General features: G+C 46.5%; 5 protein-coding genes across 5 annotated transcripts; 2 read left to right on the top strand and 3 right to left on the bottom strand.

The window, feature by feature from the left end:
* Nucleotides 1–378: 378 nt before the first annotated feature.
* EDB93DRAFT_1185136 (gamma-tubulin complex, component 3) lies at nucleotides 379–3,672 on the top strand. Its single transcript, XM_041450782.1, has 13 exons — nucleotides 379–397; nucleotides 439–629; nucleotides 650–744; nucleotides 798–868; nucleotides 914–1,127; nucleotides 1,181–1,314; nucleotides 1,362–1,799; nucleotides 1,855–2,227; nucleotides 2,281–2,464; nucleotides 2,511–2,851; nucleotides 2,924–3,156; nucleotides 3,206–3,268; nucleotides 3,332–3,672. Exons 2-13 carry the CDS (start codon nucleotides 514–516, stop codon nucleotides 3,623–3,625), a joined length of 2,556 nt encoding a protein of 851 aa, XP_041301270.1. The 5' UTR covers nucleotides 379–397; nucleotides 439–513; the 3' UTR covers nucleotides 3,626–3,672.
* EDB93DRAFT_1323582 (heavy metal translocatin) lies at nucleotides 3,673–7,661 on the bottom strand (the record flags this gene model as incomplete). Its single annotated transcript, XM_041454996.1, has 13 exons — nucleotides 3,673–3,807; nucleotides 3,858–3,970; nucleotides 4,022–4,134; nucleotides 4,188–4,230; nucleotides 4,278–4,412; nucleotides 4,464–5,227; nucleotides 5,281–5,477; nucleotides 5,530–5,971; nucleotides 6,025–6,169; nucleotides 6,222–6,771; nucleotides 6,826–7,169; nucleotides 7,377–7,530; nucleotides 7,582–7,661. The coding sequence occupies 13 exons, from the start codon at nucleotides 7,659–7,661 to the stop codon at nucleotides 3,741–3,743; spliced, it is 3,147 nt and encodes a 1,048-aa protein (XP_041301269.1). The 3' UTR covers nucleotides 3,673–3,740.
* Nucleotides 7,662–11,126: 3,465 nt separating this feature from the next.
* Nucleotides 11,127–11,687, bottom strand: EDB93DRAFT_1096171 (uncharacterized protein; the record flags this gene model as incomplete). The annotated part of the gene is made up of 2 exons (XM_041446758.1): nucleotides 11,127–11,570; nucleotides 11,616–11,687. Coding segments are annotated over 2 exons (516 nt in total), but the record flags the coding sequence as incomplete, so codon positions are not given.
* Nucleotides 11,688–13,609: 1,922 nt separating this feature from the next.
* Nucleotides 13,610–14,882, bottom strand: EDB93DRAFT_1256748 (uncharacterized protein; the record flags this gene model as incomplete). Its single annotated transcript, XM_041453999.1, has 5 exons — nucleotides 13,610–13,812; nucleotides 13,939–14,498; nucleotides 14,557–14,596; nucleotides 14,643–14,708; nucleotides 14,759–14,882. 5 exons carry the CDS (start codon nucleotides 14,880–14,882, stop codon nucleotides 13,610–13,612), a joined length of 993 nt encoding a protein of 330 aa, XP_041301267.1.
* Nucleotides 14,883–15,727: 845 nt separating this feature from the next.
* Nucleotides 15,728–16,950, top strand: EDB93DRAFT_1256747 (uncharacterized protein; the record flags this gene model as incomplete). The annotated part of the gene is made up of 4 exons (XM_041453998.1): nucleotides 15,728–16,034; nucleotides 16,086–16,144; nucleotides 16,192–16,277; nucleotides 16,338–16,950. The coding sequence occupies 4 exons, from the start codon at nucleotides 15,728–15,730 to the stop codon at nucleotides 16,948–16,950; spliced, it is 1,065 nt and encodes a 354-aa protein (XP_041301266.1).
* Nucleotides 16,951–18,581: the final 1,631 nt, after the last annotated feature.

Here is an 18,581-nt window from a genome sequence, read left to right as displayed (position 1 = left end):
AGGTCATCTTTTGTGCATTTATCAAAGATAGCGTGACTGACATGCGCATCAGCGATCCAGATCTTAGTTCGGCCTCCGTGGTCAGCGTATTCAATGGACCGCTAAGTGAACGTGGAGAGTGAGTCTATCTGTATTAAAGACAATGAATGAGCTCAGTTTCGTGATAGAATCGAGGACAAATGAGCGAGCGAGTTATTTGAATGGACACAGCAGCGTGGCTTTGTGATAGGCCAGCACGTCACGCCAACGTGACGAAGAGAGACTAGGAAATTCGGAATACTGCGACACAACAGGGAAAACACAAGCCCGGGGCAAATCGGTTGTCATGAGTGCTGGTGATCATGCATATCTCAACACTGCTCAAACGCGATGACGAGAGAAACCTGACTTTTAACAAGGCAAAGGAAATATATGATCAAGTTACATAAAGGCTGAAGCGGTTGAAGTTGGCTGCTCGCTTTGTAAGCAAGTGGCCTTTAACATACCCCGCGTGATCTAAAACCGTATACTGCGATGCGCGATGTGAGCGCGTCAATCGAGAGCCTTGTCACGTCCATTGTCCCCCAGATTCGGTCTAATACACGTCTCAAAGAACAACTAATAGCACATTGCAAGGATATCCTCGCAAGGTAACAACCCTCTACTCCAGCCTGCGGCATATGTCACTTACCTGCTTTGTAGTAACATCGGCATCCGCACACGAGAATGACACTGGTCATTTAGCGGCACAGATAAAAAGGCATTGTATGTACCACCAAAAATCGCGTATTACTAGGTGTGACCTTGATCTTTTGCAGTGTTACAATCTGAATCTCCGAGCAATGCCTCGCTCAAGTTCACTAATCTCCTCTCACGATTACTAGAACAAGTGAGTGTACCGATCGTGTCGGCCACGCGTCTTATCTCTGCATAGCCTATTCTCTCTCGTAAACACGAGTCCCTCCTCTTTCTCTATTCTCTCGCATCCTCCCTACCCCAGCCGACCTCAAGTCCATTCCTCGCGTCTCTCCAAGCCCCGCTTCGTCCGTCCACGACTCTTACCGCTAGTCCTACTCACCTTCCGCGTTCACCAATGTCAAAGGGCAATTCGAAAGCAGAAATATTGCGCGAGTATCGCGCCCGTACTGGTATGCATTCCATTGAACACGCGGTGGGACAGAGCGCTCAAGTGCTGATGAAGGACGACACCATCTCCCCGAACACTTACTTCTTCGCGATACATTATATCTATTACAGGGAATTTCTGGAAAATATGTACACTTGTCGCTCTCAGACAATGACGCCCAGCCAAAACTCGTTTTTGTCGAGGATTCTGTGAGCGATTTCAAATGAATGTCCTATCGTGCTCATCTTACTCGTAGAAACATATCATCCCTCCCTCAACTAAATCCCTCATTCATCGCCTTTCTGAGGTAGGTCATCTCTACGCGCGCATAGCTGCGTTCGTTAGCACACAAGATCGGCCATCCGTCGGCATGATCGAGCAAAGCCTCTGCCATCACCTCCAGACGCTGCTTACAGAATACTACCGACTCATTGCCGTTCTAGAGTCTCAGATGGGCAACGCACCTAACTCAGCTCCAGGCTCGCAATCGGATCCTGTAGGGGAGGAGACTGGTCTCACACTTAAACGCCTCGACGTCTGGATAACAGAATGGCGTCTCCGCATGCGCATGATGAGCGTCTGTGTCGAGGGTGCTCATGACGCTCAGGGTGGGGCACTTGTTAACCTCATCCATTCATACACCGACAACGGGGACCCGTTTGTCAGAAAATTTACTGACCAACTTCTAGAAGAGGTGCAGCATCTTTATTTGTGATAGTTGGCCCGAATCTAATATAATGAAATTTCAGGTATCCACTCCCTTCTTCAATACACTGCACAAATGGCTCTTCTCCGGCGAGCTCTACGACCCGCACTCTGAATTCTTCGTTTCAGTCGACCCATCACTTGCGCATCTTCAAGGACTGCATCCATCAAGTCTTGCAGGGGGCATCGACGCATTTGGTGAGGATTCTGTTAGCGCAGACAGAAGCGATGGAGGAGGCGGTCTCCGCGTATGGGAAGCGAAGTATCGCTTTAGAAAAGAGATGCTCCCGATGTTTGTGGGCGAGAACTTTGGAAGAAAGATTTTTTCGACGGGCAAGAGCTTGAATTTTATCAGATACAGTTGCCACGATTCGGATTGGGTAGCAACGAGAGAAAAGATGAGCAATACGGGCGGAAGTGCGTTCTGCACTTCCACTCACTTTTATGTTGATACTCATGTTTCCCCATAGTCCTCAAGTACAGCGATATCGCAGGACTGGAACGCAGTATCGACAGCGCATACAACACCGCCTCTGCTCGCCTGTTTGAAGTCTTTACTGAAAAGTTTCGCCTCCTCGATCACCTCTCTGCGCTCAAGCACTACCTCCTCCTTGGTTACGGTGACTTTGCTGAGCAACTTATGGAATCACTTGGGTACGTAACTCATTCCATCATTTCATTCATGCTAATGGGCACACAGGCCCTCCCTTGCCCGACCTGCCAATACCCTCTACCGACACAACCTCACAGCAACGCTCGAGACAGCTATCCGCACTTCAAGCGCACAAAACGACCCACCGGATGTTCTCCGTCGTCTCGATGCTCGCATGCTAGAATACACGCACGGCGAGCTCGGGTGGGACGTCTTCACGCTCGAATACAAGGTCGACGCGCCGCTCGATACCTTGCTCGACCCCGGGTCTCTAGAGAAGTACAAACGGATCTTTGCACATCTGTGGGCGATGAAGCGCGTAGAAGGCGCGTTGAGCAGTGGCTGGATGAGGGTTGCAGGTGCTGGACGAGTCAGAGGGCGGTTGGAAGGTGAGTTGATCATTCGATGTTTTATTCCTGTCATAGACTGCTGCAGTGTTGCAGTGCTGACGCGCAATACAGAATTGGAGTATGACTGGCACCAGATCCGGATCACAGTTTCGGAAATGATCCATTTTATTCGCCAGATGCAGGCGTACATACAGCTCGAGGTCATCGAGTGCTCGTGGAAGGCTCTCATGGAATTCTTTGCGAGACGGGAGGGTGATCTTGATGCTATGATCGATGCTCATCAATCGTATCTTGATCGTATGGTCAAGAAAGTATTGTTAATCAGCCCCAAGGCAGGGAGAGAGGTAAGTTTGGCTCGCAAGCATGTTTGAAACGCGCTTATCGTCATACCAGGAGAGCTTGTTGACCCAAATTCGGGAGGTATTTTCGACAATCCTTCAGTTCCGAGAGGCAATTGTAAACATTTCTTTATCAACCCTTGTGGTGCACGTCTTTCTTTCCTGACAAGAATTACCACAGGACAATTTCTACAATTACACCCTGGCTGAGTCAGTGCGGTTAGACCAAGCGCGGGATGCCGCCCGCGGAGTGTACACTGCACCGACATCGCTCGCTCACACCCAGTCGCTTTCTCAGATTCGCAAACTCCTCAGGGAATATAGCACTACATTTAGCGAGCGCATGCAAACTATCGTGCAGGCCTTGCAGTCGCACCCAGATTTGGATTGCCGGTTCCTTGGCATACGACTCTCATTTTCGGAGTTTTATCGTTTGAAGAAGGATAGAGAGGTTCTTGCAACGCAGAGATCGTGATCATAGGCGTAACAGAGTGCATTCATACAATAGACTAGTAATATAGTGATGACATGAATGATACAGACCAGAAGAACAGATTGACTACAATGTTGCCAAAAGAAATTGAACTGTTTTAAAGCTGTATCTTTGGCTCCTTGTACAATTTCAGTGCTAGTGAGGAGCAAACTACAGATACAGAGCTAGAGTAACCGATCAGTACACGCTGATACCCCACAGTCAAGCTGCTCACGATAATGCCATGGCCAATGAAGCCCATACGGGAGCTAGACGCGTGTGTCCAGCAGGGTATACGACACCAGCAGCGATGGGGACTGCAATCACATTGTACATAATTGCCCAAAGCTACGGACCAAGTCAATCGCGAGTGGTAGTAACGGGATTGAAGAAACGTACAAAGTTAATTTTAACACGATTGAGGATTTTGGTCGAGAGATTGCTCAAAATGAGTAGACTTTTCAGGTTTGAAGATACAAGAATGAATGAAGCACTAGATATCGCGACATCACCTGAAGAACTAGTATGTCAGTATGTACATCGTTAAGCAAGCGGTGGTGCTCACTTCCAGATCCGATGGCTATCCCCAAGTCACTCGCTGCTAGTGCCTGACGCCAGTCAACCTTAAATACAAAAACTTGTACAGAGAACTTACGGGCGCGTCATTGATACCATCCCCAACCATTGCGACGATACATCGCTGATTTGACGCTGACCTGGGTAGCATACGCTGCCATCGTGAAGATGGACGTCTCGTGCCATTGTGCTGCAGCCACTCGATCTTTTCTGCCTGCGGGATGGGTCAGATTACATGAAGGGGATTCGAATATCAGAAACAAACTTTTTGCTGGGGCAGGACACCAGCGACGACATTCATTTCAGGAATCCCCACCGATTTCGCGACTGCTTTTGCAGTCGTCTCGTTGTCCCCTGATAGCATCCATGTCCCAATGCCCTGCTCCTGCAAATGCCGTATGACACCAGCAGCTTCCTTCCTGATGGGATCCGACACAGCGAATATAGCTGCGACGACGAATTTATTGTCAAAGTTCGCAACCGTAACAGCGAGGAGGACGATACTCTTCGCCTCAGATTTCCACCTCTCGAGCACTTGGAGAACGTCTGGAGAAAGCAGTACATCGTGGTCTCGCATCAGGGCTTCGTTTCCTACTATCGCCTTGCGACGTATTTCTTCGAAATTCCCTTTGACGCCTTTACCAGCAATTTCGTCGAACGCGCTGCCAGCAACAGGCACGGCACCATGCTTCCCCGCATACTGCCCAATTGCGTTCGCGAGCGGGTGAGAAGATGCGAATTCTAACTCTGCGGCAATTCCGAGAAGCATCTTCTCAGGCACCGATGAAAGCAGGATCTCGGCATCAGACACTCGGGGCTCGACACCTTCGGTAAGCGTTCCGGTCTTATCGAACACAACGACGTCGAGTTGGGCCATGTCTTGGAAAGCCTCGCCGCCTCCGCGGGCCAAGATTCCATGTTTGGCTGCAAGGCCGGATCCCACGAGAAGCGCGGTAGGTGCTGCCAGGCCGATGCCGCAAGGGCACGCCACGACAAATACTGCGATTGCAAATTCGAGAGACCAGACGACTACAGAGCTAATGTCAGTACAAAGTTCAGTGAACCACTTGGAAGAAACTTACTCCATCCGCCCACACTGATATCCAGATAGCTCTTTTGAATGGCGCCGCTGACACCCAAGGCAAGCCATATCAACCACGTAACAATCGCTAGCAAAGTAACAACCGGGACGAATACACCCGTGATGTGGTCTACAATACGCTCAATTGGTGCCTTGCGAGTCTGGCCCTCGCGAACGATCTGCACAATCTGGTCCAACCTGTAGAACTAGGTCAGTACAATATTTACACCATCAAAGCTAATTGGCTGACATTGTGACACCACTAATAGCGTCCACTCGAACGTCTACTGCCCTAGACCTGTTGATTGTTCCGAGGAGAACCTTGTCCCCAACATTCTTCTTGACGAGTCTAGCCTCGCCCGTCACGGAGCTTTCGTCAAAGAACGTCTGCGCCCCAGACACGATTGTACCATCTGATGGCGGCGTGGCACCATTTTGCACACGTACCACATCGCCAACCTCCAATAGGTGAACAGGTACCTTTTCGAACTTGAATCCGGGAGATGCAATAAAGCTACCGTTATCAAATAACACGTCACATTTTTCGGGATCATTGCGGGAAACGATTGGGGGGGTCGTGGAACCAGAACCAGAACCAGAGGTCAGGAGAAGAGCTTCGGCAGGACGGAGCGAGCTGAGGGCAGTAATTGCGTCAGCAGTCCTCGCTTTACCATAAGCGTCAAGGTAACGGCCTGATAATTTATATTATATCACGCAAAATAGGCAACACATGGGCTCCACTCGCCAACAAGTAAAAACATGGTCAGGAACACGACGGCGTCAAAATACGTGGTATCTTGTGCTGTACCGCTGCTCGCAGGTGGTTGTATGACTGCAAGAATAAGAAGCGCGATCGACGAAAAGTAAGCCACAGATACTCCGGTAGATACCTGTTCATACATGTCATCACTTTATGACAACGCGGGTAACATTGGTACATACCAGAAGGTTCATACTCCCAAATCTAGTAAAACGCTTGACGATGGGAAACTTGCTACCTTTCCTCCATAAAGATCTGATTTCTTTGATACTCCGACGATGAAATAAGCCAGCACCATAAAAGTATACTGGGGTCGCGAGAAAGAAAAGCGCCCACTCAATCCGAGACGCATTTCCTTTCCACATGGGCTCCATCAGGTATTGCCTCGTCGGACTGCCCCCGGGAATGAGACTCATGAAAACCACGCCAATGATGAGCGTGGGTATCGCAATAATAAATGTGAAAAACAGGCGCAGAAGCAAGGCTCGTTGCTCACGCTGCTGCATGCTGCGCGTGAGCTCTTCGAGCGTAGGTGGACAATGAATCGATGCAGTGTATAATGCCGGCTCCACAGATACGATGACTGAGATGATAGAGCGGATGGTGAAGTCTGGAGGCGATGGTTTGTATGATACTTCCATTATGGGGTCCAATTGGTTTGATAATGGTTTGATAATGGTAACGTCTGGCTGGAGCCTTTGCAAGGCAGTCATAATCTTTGCTGGACAGTTTCTGATTAGTAGAAATCAGTAACACTGGATGTGATGACAGTGCAAATCGACGTACTGGCAATACATACCATCGATACGAAGAGATAAACTCCGAGGACCCGTTTCACTTTTTGATGTTGAGGTGAGTGGTTCGACCTTGATGACGTCGACTTGGTAGCCGCAGTCGTCGATTGTGTCGGTCACGGAACTAACAAGGTCCTTTCGAGCAACAACAACCGTAGCGGAATGGTTGAGCAGGCTAACGATCACTTTGGAGACCCCTGGGAGTTGCGAGACCACTTCGGTAATGGTACTTGGACATGCGGAGCATGTCATGCCACCTACGGACAGGGTGACGAGATGCGGCACGTCAACTTTACGCAATGGTGTTGGGCCCGATTCTGGGTCTTTCTCTAATCCCTTTAGCGTGGAGTAATCCGTTGAAGAAGCGCCGTTGGAAGATAAGTTACCGGCATTACCCTGCAAAAGTGGTGGAATTATGCCTTGGAGTGCCATAGCGGGCGCCTCCTGACACGATGAACATTGTTGTATATGCTTTTGATTTTTTCTAGAGAGCGTGGTACTCATTTGTTGTGAAAGCCTTTGCTCAGAGGTTGAGTCAGATACATCAAACCCGGCATCTTCGAGCATGGATTGTATGGTGTGCCTGAGTATTGTAAAGGCATGGCAAATTGTCACTGATTGGTGGACGATGGATATGTCTACCCTCGTTGGAGGGGGTGAGAGGGAGAAGAGTACTTCATTAATTGTCCTTACACAACTGCAAAAAAAAAATTAACAGAATCAAATGACGACCGTTGTGTATGTGTACCTGTCGCAGTGAAGATTAGATAGTACGAGGACAGTCGTGACGGAGTGTGTCTGACTCTGAGACGGCGTCACGGTGTTCATCAGTGTGAAAAAACCTGAAGAAATAGTACGATGGCTGGGAAGAGATGTATAGCTAGGGTTTGAGAGGACATTATATAGTGGCTCTCTAACTTGTTGCTGGTTGGTCGGTGATGCATACCGCGGTTGAACACGGTTGAACGTACGTTGATGATGATCGAGAATTGCCGCTGTGCCATTACGTCATATCATTGTGGCTTACTTGTGGCGCCGATTGCTTCCGCACAACTCTGGCTGCAACCCTCATCAACCCCGTTGTGAGTGAGTTTGATCAAATTCTTCGTGTGAACACTCAGCAGCGGGCATCTAACCTCACACAGCAAACCGTATTCCCCGAGACCTCGGACTGATTCTAAATGAACTCACTTTTCAGAACATGGCTGACGCTGAGCCCTAGACCAACTCAAAGGAAGCCGCGTGTATTTTCAAATTCTGCTTTCTGGCACAAAATTGTAAGTAATTCTTTGTGAACCAAGTGACCGAACGTGAAATTTCGTCAGGTCTGCTTTCAGCTGTTATCGTGTGTTGCTCTGGTACTAATTAGACACCGAGGAGACAACAAATAGGAGTCCACGGAGTTCAAAACCCTTTTTGCCTGGCTATCTGGCAGCCTATTACTGGAGACTACGGAATCCCTAGACGACCGATGACTGACTGACTCTCCTCTCGCGAATTCAACTCGCTAAGATTGCGAACGTCTTCTATATTCCCCTCTCGCCCCTGCGCACAGGGGTCTGATGCCTGTTACACTACTGGACGCCGGTGGGAGCGAGCGACCCGTAGAAGTCCTGGATCAGCGTCGTCAAACAGACAAAGCAAGAAATTTGAATAGCATAGTTGATTGGTAGTTTTTTGTCGGCGGAACGAACGAACGAAGTAGAGCTGATATACAGATGGCTGTCGAATATGGCCATCCTCGTTAAACCCCATTAAACATACGCGCATGTATGAATTAGCCTATCTGTACATGTATAAGGATCTGAAAATGCATCTGACGTGTAGTAAGGTCATGTATATGAAGGACAGCGTGTTTTGGCAGTGTCCAGGCGTGTCAGACCGTGTATATCGAGAACAGCGTGTTTTCGACTCTGAACTTCACAAAGCGAGTGACAACAACAGATGAGCCTATCATGATAATGCAGCAAACGAATGAGGGAATGCAATACCGATGAAATAATGAAACAAGAGCATACAACGACGAAGGGAAACAGAACAAGAGGCCATGACGATTCCAGAAACAATGTTATGGGCCTGCGAAGCGAAGAAGTGAGCCCCTCATTATACAGTTGTGGCCAATGGGTCGCTCCCTCGTCCTCTAGGATTCCTTTGAGTATATCGGCGACCAACAACAGACTCGGTGGATGGCACTCTGGTAGTCTTTGAGGTGGCGAGATTGTTGGCACATTCATCATTGTACAAATTCTTGACAACAATCTGCAGAGATAAAATGATGTAACACGCGCCATTTGTCTTTCCGTAAGATCACTTGAAGCTTCTTCCAGTATACCTCGAACTGAAATGTAGTTCCACATTCGTACTGTTGTCCCCATTCGATGCGGCAAAATGCTGATATTGAGTGAGTTTTAAGTGGACCACGACATCACTAAATAGAAGGTAGCTCGCTATGACCTGATGCTAATTACATATTATCATCTCCTAAGTTGTGTATATACATAGCTTGATATCAAGTTATAATGGTCGGGTTATTTCTAGTAAATTACTTCTTACACTACAGAACGCAGACTCGTAGACCATACTTCTCTCATTTCATATCTAAGGCTTGCAAGGGAAAATCATTTGTTCACAAGTGGACCACGTGTTACCTAATAGCATCAACAAGAAATCATGTGACCAGAGCATTGGCTTGGTTTTGGCGATAGAGAGAAAACATCTGGTGAGAATGGCAATCTCTCATCTTGTTAAAAGGGGAGATCATTTTGTCATCATTAAGGATCACGAGTTAGCACTCACATAAGTGAGAAATAACGTTAGACAGCTCACGACAGTTATGTGATCATTGGATCTGGACAGCATTAAGTTTAAAGGGGTCTCAAGCAAAGTATAGTTTTTGAGGCTTGGCCACACATGCAAGAGATGAGATAGAAGGATTATGTTTGATGCTGCAAAATTTAAAATGTTCTGTTTGGCGCGTGCATCCCATCAGATAGATGACAACAGAAATGTGTCCTTATATGTGTTACATTAGAAATTACCACCCTTGTCAGCATCAGAATCAGTGAGACTTGGATCCTCCATGTGGTCATCTTCACCCTCCTCGTCCTCCTCTTCATCCTCGCTCCCCTCATTCCCATCATCACTGTCCTCTCCCATTTGACTCTCCTCATCTTCCTTGTCCCCTGACTCATCCTCCTCTCCAGGTTCAGCATGGCTGTAGGCTTCTCCTGAATCCTCGCTTGGATCATCTACTCTCCAGGGTCTGTGTCCAACACCAGTGCTGGTAAAACGAAGGAACATATCATGATCTACAAACCTGCCAATGACATGAGACTATCAAAAAAATCCAAGATGAGGACTTACATATTGACGTAGTATGCAGTCCATCCATCATCCTCCCTCCATTTATGTCCAGCTGATGTTTGCTGTGGTGTGGATTGGAACACCCTTTTATCTGTGAAGGCTGGAATCAGGTGCACTCCGCGAATCACTAATGCAGGATCAACGAAACCGAAAGCTGAGTCATTAGTCTTGGGTATGAAAGTGACTTTTGGCAGACGAGCTGCTTGAATCCCCAAATGGTACCGCTGCACCAGATCAAACCATCGGACAAACAATATCTTCATCTGAGTTTTTGGTGGATGCACTCCACCCAATCGTAGGTCAAGTACATTGACATGGAAAATGTGTAGCACTCGAGCATACCAGTAAGGATGAGTCAAGCAGGCCTTGGAATCACCTGATAACACCATGATATCAGCATGGTTGCACGGGTTAATCAGATCTTGCTCGCATTGCAGATCATACAAGGTGTAGTTGACCCATAGTGTATTGACTGAGAACAGAACATTGTCACATATGATGATGTTATTTCTGTCATTGCTCAAAAATTCGACGAGGCTATCGCCATCTTGCCCTCGTAAGCAACACAATACGTGGGCCTTGAGTTTTGGAATGAATTTCTTGAAGGGTGGTTGAGCACTTAGCACGCACAAGCTTGTACAAATACACACCTTAAGCACTGGATCATTCTCGTTGTCCTGTAGTAGTTGGTGTATGTGAACAGGAGAGTTGCGATGATGAGATAGTTGGTGATGAAGGCATGGATCTGGGGGTGGAAGATTTTCGAGGGAGTCAGGAGCCAAAGATGATTCTTTCTCTAACTCCTGCATCTTTTGAAGCCAGCGTCAGCGCTGTTTGTGTTTGGAAAGTTGCTTGGCCGTATTCTTCTTGTTGGTTAATGGGTAAAATGCCTTGATGGCTCGATGGGCAAGTTCACCCTAAACTCAGTACTCAGTACAAGCTCAAAATAATAATAAACCAGCGCCATACAATTTGTGTCGTGAAGGAATCAGTGGTCCCAAAGAACTTGATGGACTGAACATAATCTCCAAGGGCATGAAATTTGTAGGTTTTCATATTGAATGACTTCTTCTTTGGAGAGGATGAAGATGTATCAGTAGGCCGGCTTTTATTATGCGCTTGTCCGAGTCGTCGATGCCATGCAGCCTTTTCCTTCGGCAGTTCGAAAGTAATATAGTGATCACAGATATGATGACAGAACTTTCGTAGCTGCCGAGTGAGAGAAGTAAACACTCGTGACATGGAATCCAGGGTTACCTCAGTATGTAGCCGCATTTTTGCATAGGCATGCCATTCAGCGAATCTGAACAGCAGGGTCTGCACTATCGCATCATGTGGGGATGGGAGGAGTCCCTCAAAAATGGACATAGCACACTGCAATATCATCAGTAACGATCTCCCCCAAAAAAGTATGATGACCTGTAGAATATCCTCAAAGTCTCTTGCAGCCAACCTCTTCATGCTGGACGTGTCATCAGAGAATCTGCGAATAACACCTCAGCCAAATGTGGGCACATGGCTAAATCTGATAGTATTCTAAATCTTTCTGCAAGTTTGAAAAGAAGGGACTTACCTTTTATTGAGTGTGATAATAACTTCAGCGCCATTGGGGAGGGCATATAGAAGGTGGACCAAATGACTAAAGAGACTCTTCCATGTTCCCAATTCACATTCGTGCATAAAATCAACAACTAACATGTGAAATGGGTCAAATCCGAAGTGCCCAAGCTTTTGAGCGAAGATGTTCTGAATATCGCGTCTCAGCCAGTAAATAGGACACACGAAATAGTACTTACAATAGTTGGAACCCATGAGTCACAGAAAAGAAGGTTCTCCACTGCAGTTCTGTCAACTGCGTACCCAGACTTGTATACAAAATCTCATGCAGCCTGTATCATCTGCAAGCAGTAGACCCTTAGACCTTGCATCCGCACGCACATGTCTCTCAAAAATCCGACATGATCAGATTTTGATTTCATCACCAGGCAGCGTGGACAGAGACATGATCCCATGTCTTTGATAGTTGCGATAAGTGTCCTGATATTCACATTACATTGGTGGTACATAACTAGATTTTTCAAGCTCACTTCACTTTTCCGGATAATCTGCAGAATAGGTGAATATTCGAGGAAACATGCGGCGAAGTATGCCATCAGTGCATCTCATTACAATACCATGGTGGTATGCATGAATGAAGTCATCATCCAAAAGAATGTCCCAACATCCTTGGAAAAGCTCTCTTCAACAGTGTATGAATAGAGCAGCTATATCGCTTTTTGTAACGACCCCAAGGTTTCAGGAGGTATTTTTGATTCAATCTGGGAGCTTCAAGCAGATGTGAAACCATTTCAACACATGTAGTAGTACATAAATAACACTCACAGATGGTAAAAATCCGATTAAATGACACACTCCAGAGTCAGGCTTTGCATGAGCATACTTTGACAGGTTCCCAAAAAACAAGTATAATGGCCACGCCGACGCGTTCCCAAAGTTGACAAGTTGAGTCGCATCCGAGGAAAACATCAAGCCTGCAATCACTCACTCGAGAGCACAATCAGGCTCCTTGGGCTGCTTCTATAGGTCATTGTGAGCTTCTATCCACGCATCTGATGTATAAAGCTCATCATAAACACTGTTACAACTTGGATAGTATCTGTTGGCAACGCTCAAACAGAGCGTGTGTCGTCAATGGTCAAGGATGTCCTTGGGCTAGCCCAAGGTTAGGGGTCTTACTTGGCGAGGCTTCGGCAAGTAAGATTTAATGCCTATGTCCAAATCGGGTAGCTTATGTCAAGTTGGGGCTCGACAATAAGTGTATCTGCCAAGGCTTATGACACCCGAAGGTTAATCGTAAGATCTGCGTTAATTAGAAGGACAGAAGTCTGACTAGTTAAGAGGGGCTTTGCTCATCAACGAAGTTGATGAGTAAAGATCGAGACTAGAGACTTATCTGTGATGGGCAGATAAGAAAGTAGAATATAGACAGCTGGCTAGGCTGAAGGAATTACTCTTGTTAGGAGTAGGAGGTCAAGAACCAAGTAGATTCAAGTTAAGGAATAAGATACATGGTAGTGAGTTTATATAGAGGAGAGGATGCGTATTAGTGGATGATAACTTGTACTACTGGAAAGGGAACTGGTCAAAGGGTAATACTAGAAAAGGAAGGCACGTTCGAGGTGAGTCATAGGTGAACCGGAATGTGCAGATAGAAAACGAGTCAAAGACAGAAACAGGAAGTGAAATGCGCAGGGGCATGATCATGCAACTGCTGGAGCTAAATATAAGTACACATGTGCGACTGCTGCACCGAGTCATAGATCAAGAAAGGGAACAGGGTAAAGGAGATGCGGCGTGCATCGTGTCATAGGTTACCGTCCAGACGGTAAGGGCAAAGGGGACTGTCCACAGGATCAGTCAGGGGGTGGAACGGAGCATGGGTATGCTTCGTCAGAGAAAGGGTCCGGCCAGATGTACTGGCTCTGCTGGAGCAACAGGTAGAGAGCGAAGGGGAATGCGAGGATGACGAGGATAACAAGAGCAAGGTCGGGGTAAGGGTGTGATGCAAGGGCGGAGATGAGGAGGATAAGGAGAAAAATAGTAGGGGCCCAAGTGTCTAGATGTTCTTGTAACAAACACGATATGTATTCCCATCATTTGGATCAGTCCAGAGACGACGAAAGGGCCATAGATGACATGCTTTCGCTTGAGCGTCTGAAAACCCTCCGTGAATAGCACTGACCAATGGCCTGATAGTGAAATCCCAGGACTTGAAACAGATGCCCACCAGAAGCATCCACCTTCCGACTTGGGACTTTAATAGTCACATCCGTCTTGATCCAACCTTCCGGAAACTTCGCAGTACCATTCAGGGGATTTTTGTCTGGGGTACTATCAAGAAGGTTTAGATGCTTCCTTATACTGAAACCTTGAAGGTCATGGACATCGAAATCCTCCGCAAGCAGCACATCATGCACAAGATGCGAAACCTCAGCCTCCGACTTTCTGGTACTTCTGCTGGACATCCAGTTGAGGAGTTGATAAACTGTCATGTTCGGAAAAGGATGTGGGGGTGGAGGAATCGATGGAAGGGGCAGTACTGTTGGACATTTATTGACCAAAAGATGTGGGGGAATGAATATGTCCGGTTCATAGGATGGGTGCTGTGGGTAGTCACGAGATAGACCAAATGCTCCCACAATGTTACGAATGGATTCAGTGACAAGAAGAATTACCCTTCGGACAACACTTCTGGCTGGTGGTATATCACATGTTGCTGAGGTGTCTTCATGTACTGATGTCCTGAGTAGATGTCTCAATATGATGGACAACATGTTCCACAGGCCCATCGACACAATACCGCTTGGGCAGTCTGGTAATTCTTTGCAGTTTAGACCAAGCTTTTTGAGAATTAGCATGTACTAAAGTGCAAGAGTCGTTTCTCACCAATGCATTCCAAGTTCATGTTCCCATCACCAGGAAGGGCACACAATTCACCAGAGATGCAGTGATCTGATATAAAGCTAGTTAGTGCAAAATATAGATAGCATTTCCAGGCCTACCAATGTCCATCGTTGACTCGGACAAATCAACTTGAATATCCGGGCTTCCTGCCAACACGTTGGCACTAGCAGTATCCTGGAGGTCAACATCCATAGGTAACTCAGAAGCATGATCCTGATTCATGGGGGTGATCTCCTCGATAAGTGGATGTTCAGGCAGCAACACATTTCTTGGGTCCCATGTCTGCGACTGCAACAGCAGGCTTGAGGATTGCTTTGTAAGAACACTGCCCAGAACCAGTAGTAAGTACTTACTGGAGGACCGTGTGTTCTGTTCTTCATTACCTTTGCAGCTATTGCATTACACACACTATCTTTTCGCTTCTGTGACACAGCAAGCACTGTTTTTTTATATTGGACACAGGTTTTGCGGTGCAACATAAGAGCATGCTGGTCTTGTAGTAATACCCATTGGCAACCTTGGGCACCACAGACAAGTTGGACCATAAATACAACACAGAAAACTAAGATGAGTGATCTTGTGTTGCTTGTAGAACAAAGCTGGACCATGGCCCAAGCCTGTCAGCCAGATGACGGTTGCAGTCAATGGGGCGGTAGGTTTGAAATATTATGTAAATCAAAAATTCAGTACATTTACATATCTTTGTGTTGCACCTACGTCTCCATCCTCTGCCAAAGAAATCGATGGTGATGGCAATGGTGCTGATGAATCCAAAATGAATGAATGGCAAGTAAATCATTTTAGTAGAATTATTTCCTTGCAGCTCTCAAAGCTTTTGATGTGTTTCCTTGCCATGCATGCAAGAATTCTGAGTTCTGAGTTCTGAGATTCTACTGCAGAGTACTGAGTACTGAAATCTGAGACTACTGACCCAGTGCTGTCACCTATGATACAGTACTACTAAGATAGAAACAAAGAAACCTGTTGACAGCTGACTCAGCCTGGGCAATCTGCACAGGCTATATTATAGCAGTGGTGTGGCACCCATGAGGCACATCTGTATTGTCATGCCCATTCAAACTACCCGTCTCTTATCACCAGAAACATGCAATAATTTCTTTGAATACAGGTTGCAGTCTTCATCTGTGACATCATACAGAGGTTCCTGCTTGCGTAGTCCTCAACTTGGGGGCAAAAGCACAACCTTTATGAAAAGTCTCTCCCCAGACACTCACCCCCCCAAGAACACTGCCACTTCATTGGAGTTTGAATCACCATCAAAACCCAAGGCTGAATTAAACATATGTCCTGTACTAACACCTTTGCAGAGGGAGGCATCCCCCAAATCAGCTGATGAATGTGTTCCTAAAGATGGTGAGTATGTTGAGCGCATTGATTGTTGCACCACCCTGACCCTACCAATAGGCTTATGCAAGTGGATTATCATTGCCATCAAAGATGCTGATAACGTGGAAGAAGTCCTAGTATGTAATAATTTATTTGGTTATCGGAATTGACTCGTGCTCCACAGGAATTCTTCAATGTGTCAAACGACGATTATCTTTCTATTTTAGATTCCATTGATGAAGATGGAGATGAAGACAAAGTAATACGCAAGTAAGTACCCTGTATATCCATATCCGTCTTATCCTGAACTCATTCATTTACTTCCATCAGACTGGTATACGCTGAAGACCTGAGACTCCTTACTGCCACCCTGCCTAACCAACTTCATCAAGCATACCTTGCCCCGATGAGCGCCACGCTGCTCGGCACTGTGGGGTCGATAGGCATACCCTACCGATTTGGGCAGATCCGCATCCAAACTGACGTTCAACTTCTGAGCACCGTTGGTCTGAAACTTGGAGTGCCGGATATGTTGATGGAATACAAGGACCCAGATGGTGATTGTATCCCGCTGTGGGCTACTGAGATCAGCATCTCACAGATGAAGAAATCGGCAACAAAGAGACTCACCAGCTTCATGGTGAAGCGCAAGGATCTCCTTGCCATCACATCAATTGATGTAAAAGAGGTAAAAAAGCATGCAGGGCCTGAGTCAGGGTTGAAGGTGGCAGATGTCTTAGAAGAACGCCCATCAGTCTCAATGTTTTCGCAGTGGCTGTCGCACATGGCCACCAACTCTGAGGACCCAACCATCATGAAAATGTTTTGTCACATCTGGCAGTATCCCATCACTGTGACGATCACAACAGTGGCTTTGCACCACCCCGATGGCAGCTTCAACGTTAATGAAAAAGACCCTGATCTTTGTGCAACAGCGGTATGATTACTATTCCCCTTTAGTCCATCTTCTGACAAAATACAGGACTTGTTTCCTGAGTGTGATGGTACTTGAAGACATCAACCACATTTTTCGGTGTACCTTGGAGAGGATTAGAGACCGGGTTGTCTCCCTGATCAAAGTCAACTATCCACAGTACATTTTTCTCGTTATTGTCAACGAATTGACCTAAATGGTGTTCATTTATCTTTCAGTGAAGTTCAGGGTACCACTGTAGAAAGCTGATTTCCACTGGGCTCAGCAGAAATCGTATTACCTAGACAACAAATATTTAGGTAGATCTTAGCACGACCTATGCTGCTATACTTGCAGAGCAAGTGCGTTCGATCCTAAAGGGATTGCTAATTGGTATTAGTAGTAAAAATGCGTCAGTAATGCAAATAACAAAATGTCTGATGGTGCGAAATGATGTCCGAAGGTACTTATCCAATGTCCGAAGCCAAAGTGCGATGTCCGAGATTTCGGACTTTCAGACTTCACGATAATAGGTCGGAAACTTTATAACGAGTGTCGGATTGCGAGCGGTATGTGTGAGTATAACAAGTGACAGAGTATGATGGTGAACGAATGGAAATATTTCGCAATGCAACTAAGAACTACGAGAATATTCTGGGTGATCCGCAGAGTCGGGAAACAGCTCCTAACTACTCGATGATGATTGCTACGGGTCACCACAGAGTATTTAAGTAAGTACGTAGAAATTCGGAAACTACAGGCGAAGATAGTAGCAATATATTTCGGGTCTGATGTCCTATGTAATAAGACATGAGGTGCTGCGGACATGTAATAACTGCGGTCCGAATGTCAGAAAACATGCACAGAAATGACTATGCACCTAGTGAGGCTAGTTCGGATGGACAGGACATGGATGGACAAGTGCGCGCGAAGTGCGATCAGCCGATGCGATGTCTGAAGGTCTAATGCGCCGGATCCGATACGGAGTGGCTCGGACATGTGCGCATATGTTTCGGGTGTTGACGTGAGTATGGAAATACATGGTTTTGAGCCCAACACCGCAACCATCGCTACACCGCCTTCGCTCGTATTCGTGCATGGTCTCCTCCGAACCCACTGAACAACTGGGACCTTCTCGCTGATGAGGTCGTCGGCGGTGCAAGACAAACAGGATACACACGTTATGCTACCTGTCATCGAAATATCCTTAAGTGCAAAGCAGAAGAAGATGAGGTGACTACGGGAGGGTCTGGAACTACAAAGAAGACCAGAACTGCTTTAGGGGTTGGTATGAATGATTTCTTTCTCTTGCTCATGCATTGTCCTGTTCACAATTTGCTTGTTTGATGGCATCGTTCCTACATATGTTTCACATCTACTCAAATGTATGCTTCCCATAGCTGTTGTAAAATGTTGTGGATAATTAATTTTCCCCTTTTCGCAATACTTACTGGAGGTCCTGCCAGTCTCATCAATATTTTAATGTGTGTTGTGACTTTGTCAAAAAATTCAAGATGGCAATTGTTCCTGAAACACACTGACAATTTCTTTTCCATACTAATTCAAGATTTTCTACCACTAGATCAACACCTTCAGCCACACCGCTTCTTGGCAAAGTCCTGTCTCTGAATGTGAGTTTCATTTGTCATTGGCAATGTGAG

The sequence above is a fragment of the Suillus bovinus genome (assembly GCF_016758785.1).
Source record: "Suillus bovinus strain UH-Sbo-P2 chromosome Unknown EDB93scaffold_136, whole genome shotgun sequence".
In the NCBI taxonomy this organism is placed as follows: Eukaryota; Fungi; Basidiomycota; class Agaricomycetes; order Boletales; family Suillaceae; genus Suillus; species Suillus bovinus.
Note: the sequence above shows the minus strand (reverse complement) of the source record. Positions and strands in the feature narration are given on the sequence as shown.

What these genes read in the sequence shown, in the direction of transcription:
- EDB93DRAFT_1185136 (XM_041450782.1), top strand. Translation starts at nt 514, where the DNA reads ATGCGCGATGTGAGCGCGTCAATCGAGAGCCTTGTCACGTCCATTGTC. An exon ending in TCTCACGATTACTAGAACAA is followed by an intron (nt 869 to 913) that starts GTGAGTGTACCG and finishes ATCTCTGCATAG; the next exon opens with CCTATTCTCTCTCGTAAACA. An exon ending in CTGACCAACTTCTAGAAGAG is followed by an intron (nt 1,800 to 1,854) that starts GTGCAGCATCTT and finishes ATGAAATTTCAG; the next exon opens with GTATCCACTCCCTTCTTCAA.